Source organism: Dermacentor variabilis, chromosome 4, assembly GCF_050947875.1.
Source record: "Dermacentor variabilis isolate Ectoservices chromosome 4, ASM5094787v1, whole genome shotgun sequence".
NCBI lineage: Eukaryota > Metazoa > Arthropoda > Arachnida > Ixodida > Ixodidae > Dermacentor > Dermacentor variabilis.
This window is the reverse complement of record NC_134571.1, coordinates 30,337,617-30,342,695: the sequence shown is the minus strand read 5'-3', so window position 1 is coordinate 30,342,695 and position 5,079 is coordinate 30,337,617. Positions and strand designations below refer to the sequence as shown.

At 45.7% G+C, this 5,079-nt stretch overlaps 1 protein-coding gene across 1 annotated transcript in view; it reads right to left on the bottom strand.

The window, feature by feature from the left end:
• Positions 1 to 3,977: 3,977 nt before the first annotated feature.
• LOC142578866 (putative divalent cation/proton antiporter TMEM165) overlaps positions 3,978 to 5,079 on the bottom strand; it is a 7,202-nt gene continuing 6,100 nt past the window's right edge. Inside the window, exons 5-6 of the mRNA XM_075688518.1 lie at positions 4,250 to 4,355; positions 3,978 to 4,134 (exon numbers count right to left, since the gene is read on the bottom strand). Of these exons, the coding sequence (XP_075544633.1) occupies positions 4,064 to 4,134; positions 4,250 to 4,355 (177 nt within the window). The 3' untranslated portion in view covers positions 3,978 to 4,063. The remainder of the gene's footprint in view (positions 4,135 to 4,249; positions 4,356 to 5,079) is intronic.

Below are 5,079 nucleotides of genomic sequence, written 5' to 3'. Positions count from 1 at the left end.
TACAGACTTGACCGAACGTAATAGAAAACTACGGCTGCGAGCACAAGGCGCTAGTGTCACGTCACCTTCTCGTGCCGCGAGAATTTGAACGTCTAGCCCGCTTACTCACCACTGCTCCAAGCCATAACATCTTCGTAAACAGGCAGAGTATGATGAATTCAGGCAAACATAGGATGTGTGAGCCTCCTGCTTCTTCGTGACAAGCACGTGAATGTAGGGACCGAAAGAAGCACTTCGCACGTGATCAGTGCTTAACAGTCGTCATTTTCTGCACGCTAGTGTCAAGCATGTCCATACTACTTGGTCCATGTAATCTTTTTACGTGCACATTCTGATTTCCTTTCTTAACTGTACGACTGTTTATCGAAACAGTTGTTATTCAGCACCAGTCTATTTCGTCACACTCGTGCGATTTTAATTGTTCTGAACTACTGGATAGTCGACATCATCTGCCGTTAAAAATAGAAGAAAAAGAAAACTGACCACTTTTTGTCAGAGCTGTGCTAAAGCAGACAAAATACAAAAAAGAAAGACGTATATGTGCAATATTACCTTGGATCAATCTATTATAGTAACGTTGCCTTGAATACACCTGGGAGGATCGCTCTATGCTGATCATTATCGGTTGACTGCACTTTTCTTCCTCCACGTTCGCCTGTCTTAGTTTAGAGCACGGTGTAAGAATATTACAATGAGAGCAGCATTCCGGGCAAGTTGGTAATCCATTGCTTAAATGATATTGCGCGACATAAAAACGACACGGACGTGAAAGAAGACGACACACCAAGCGCAAACTTTGCGCTTGGTGTGTCGTCTTCTTTCACGTCCGTGTCGTTTTTATGTCGCGCAATATCATTTAAGCAATATTACAATATTCTTACAGCGTGGTTTAGAAGGATGAACAATGTCGCCTGGTCGATATCGAATGAAAAGGCGCAGTTTCGAACCCGGTCTAGGTGCCTTCTTTACGACGACACTTTCAACTATATACTCGACATAGCCGTGAACTTGCCACTATAATGGCTTTCGCCAGTAAAACGTGGCCGCAAAAGCAAGCACAGCGCTGATTCCAGGAGGTTGTTGACATATCTGTGACTGTTGTTACATAAATCCACAGGACATCTATATGTATATAGTACTGCTGCGCTGTCAGATCTGAGGTCCCTGTATTATTCAGGGACCTTAGTCGGATCCCCTCACCAACGCCATCTTACTGACTGACTTGAGGGCGTCCAGCGCTGGGCTTCGCGAATTGTCTGCGCTCGGGCTCGCGGCAAGGCAGTGTTACGGTTCACTACTAGCTGTCTGCGGCGATGAATGGAAAGGATGCACCAGTGCATAATAACTACTCTTCTTTGTCCGCTACTCTCGCCAGGGAGTCGTTTCTCTCCGTATTCCTCTGCGTGGGCTGACCAGCGTGCTGACAACACCCTCTACCAGGGAGCAAGAGAGAATGAGTTTGCCAGGATGGTGTCCACGTAGACTTCTTCTCAGCCCTTCAGCGCAGCAGCTCGCAGGCTGAACGTTTCTGTACGTTTTGTTTTGAAAGGCACAGTTCAACTTCAACGATGTATTACACTTCGGTCATTTGTTTTTACCTCACCTCGTCTTTCCTGCCGAACCCTCTCTTTGGTCAATCTGGTTCGAGCTCCAAGCAGATCGACGCTGTTGAAGGTCGCCGAAACCCCGTCCCCGTAACAAATGATGGCAGCTATAACAAAAGGAAAGCCATACCCTGCACGCCTAGCATCGTTGGGCTGGTGGCATCTGGATGAGCGTCGAAGGACATTCAGAGTTTACATGCTCTGTAGACTCCTCGGTGGCTCCCTCCGCGTATGCCAGCGGTCTACCTCAGTGCGCGTCGGTAAAAGATCCGGACAAACCGAGCTACTTCACGGCAGGGCAATCAGGCACCGCGAGTCTCTGCATCATCCACTGCCCACCACTCCTGCAGAGTCCCGGGATTTCTCCAAGGCATTCACGCGCTTTGCGTTTCAAGACCGGTCGTAACATTATGCTTCAACTCCTCCACTTCCCCCCTGATCTCACCCCTGTCTTCTTTTTCTACGACTCCGCCTCCCCCCATCACATGTCGCTGTTTCTTTTCTCCTTCTCACTTCCGACCATCGTCATCTCCATCACATCTCGCTTCTATCTTTTCTCGCGTCATCCTTGTTTCTTTGCATTCCACTCTATTTCCCTCTCATCCCATATCCACTATTATGAATTAATTTCTTGTTCATTTGTTTATTTTTTTTTTTCCTGCACTGGGTGGCAGGCTTGCAGGCGCTCACGCGCAAGGGTTCTTCGAGCTCGCCACCGAGTGCAGGCTAGCTCTTGTGTAAAATAGATCACAATTATAATGCAGGTTTTTTTTTTTTTAGCTGCACCAAATTTTCAAAAATTTCCTGTGGCAGACAGCACAATTTTAACCCTTGATCTAAATGACTCGATGGGACAGTCATTACTTCTACGAGAAATCAGAATGCTTAATTGAATACTTAATATAATTACGATAATTAACTTTTTAATTTCTTATTTTACGGCACATATTTTAATCTACGAATCAGAGCTAGTGAGTTAGCCGGGAGTATACACTTGAAATGAATTCTCAGGACTTACCACTTTCGAAATATTAATTTTCAGTGTCCGACGAAATGCATTGGTGTTCCAGTAACTTTTGTGCTTGCGGACTCACCGGCCATAATTCGTAGATTGAAATATGCGCCGTAAGGTAATTAAGCGGTTAGTTAGCGTAAATATGTTAATTATTCCATTACGCACTTTTATTTCTATAGTGGAAGTAATGGCTGCCTCATCGAGTAATTTAGATCAAAGGTTATAATTGGGCTATTTGCCACAGGAAGCTTTAGAAGAAATGGTGCACCTAAAAAGGACACCCTTTATACATACACGGACAGCAGCGATATTAATATATACTTGAAGCCATGTGGCGCAAAAGCAGACGCAAAGAACACAAAACGGACACTACGAGCGCTACATGGTGACCGGTGTTTCTCTTTGCGTTTGTAATATTCGCGCTACAATGGCTTAAAGTATATTAATCAACGCCCAAGGACAAGCTATTTTAATGCAACTCTATATCTGGTCTGGTACGATCTTACGGTGTAGATTTTTGAGCGATCCATTATCATTATTATTCGGGGGAATCGCCGCTGGCATACGTATATAGTGCAAACAATTAACAGAATGGATAACAGCAATAAACGTAAGCCCTGTGCGATGCAGGGGTACTGCAAAAATTGCCGAGTTCGTGAATTTGCTGTCCGTTATCCAGCCGGTATCAGTGCTCAGGAACATTAGGCTCGACTTAAATTTGAACGAAGGAATTCTAGGGTTTTACGTACGTGCCAAACCGACGATTTGATTATGCGGCACGCCTTCGCGTGGGGGACTCCAGATTAATTTTGACCATCAGGGGATCTTTAAAGGCCCCCCAATGCAAGAGACACGGGCGTTTTTGCTCCCATCGAAATGCGGCCGCCGCAGCCGGGATTCGATCCCGCGACATCGTGCTTAGCAGCGCAACACCATAGCCCCTAAGCCACCACCATAGCCGCTAAGCCGCTGAATCCCTGAATATCGTGTGCCTATGACACCACGGGTACTGTGGCACAGCCACAGCATGATGTCGAGCGTCCGCCGCAGGCGCAAAAGTCGGGCATTTAGGGCACGCTCCGGTGTTGTCAGTATAGTAGACCCCTAGACGCAGATGTTAGCTGGTTCGCTGAAGTAAGGCCTAATAGAACCATAAAACATCTATCATTATTTACATTTAATTAACCCTTGATTTACCTTCTTAACCCAGCAAGAAGTAGCCGGTCTTTGCGCCACCTAACCTATCTGCCGTTCCCTCTTTTTTTCTCACCCCCATTTTCCCTCACACTTTCTACAATGGTTTGCTTTAACTTATGATGAGAGGTCTACATATATAGTAAAGGATAGCTGCACGTATGGGCAGTGTTCATATGAGTTTAATTGGCGATGAATAACACACAGAATGGAAAGAACGGCCAAGCGCGTACGAGGTACACAACAGTTGTCATATTGTTGGGCCCATTATAACGTTCGAGCAGGCGAGCAGTAAGAAGACGCAACCACCCAAAAGAGTAACTGAAAAGGAAGAGAGAAAAAGAAGTGTTCAGCTGATAGAAGTATATGCATGTTAGAAAAATACATTACAGTCGGTTTTCAAAAGTGCTGACAGAAGTTTCAAATGTAGATTCACCTGAACGCAAGGACATCCTATTTGCTATCAGGCATCCACCGTAGGCAGCAACCAAGATGCACACCGCGTGGCCCAAGATGGCGCCCGCGACAACTTTTGCGACCATCTGCAATACAACACACAAGCTTAGCGGGCCGCAAACAGGCTGTATTTTGATCTGTACATGTATACACTTCTGTAACACTATCACATAGTAGGATTCACGGTGGTTCCCGGGTAGGTCGTAATTAAATAACCTACATACAACCACCAGCAAGTCCTAGCTGTATGTAGTACGCCTTGTGAGCTTTACAAGAACCTGTTTGAAAAACTTTGGAGTGCTCTTTCATTTTTTTTATCTGCTCTGTATCAGCACCGACTGCACCTTTGGATCGTACTTTTTCTTTTGGCAGTCTTGTGGGTGAAGTGCTTTAGAAAGTAAGTAACAAGCTGAAGCCATAAATAAGGATGCTGGAAGGACTGAACGTATCTGTTAGCTCTTTGTATGGTTATGTCGTTGTGGTTATGTGCTGTTATTGAATGTTGCGTATTCTTTTTGTACAAAGGAATGAACCATGCGTACATATGCTTCGAAATTTTGACAGCAACAATGACATTTATTTTGTGTGCCTCCTTCCATGCATAGTTCGGCTTCCACACGATTCCCCTCTACAGGCAACGCCGTCCGGATTCCTCCCCCCCCCCCCTTACCGTGAAAATGGGAACGCTACGCCTCTGCTTTCACTGCTTTTACCTCGCAGCCAATTTGGAGCACCAATTTTTGGTCACCCTGCAGCATCGGTGCCGCGTGGCGATGAGTATGCACGTGCGACCGTTTGGACATATCTCTT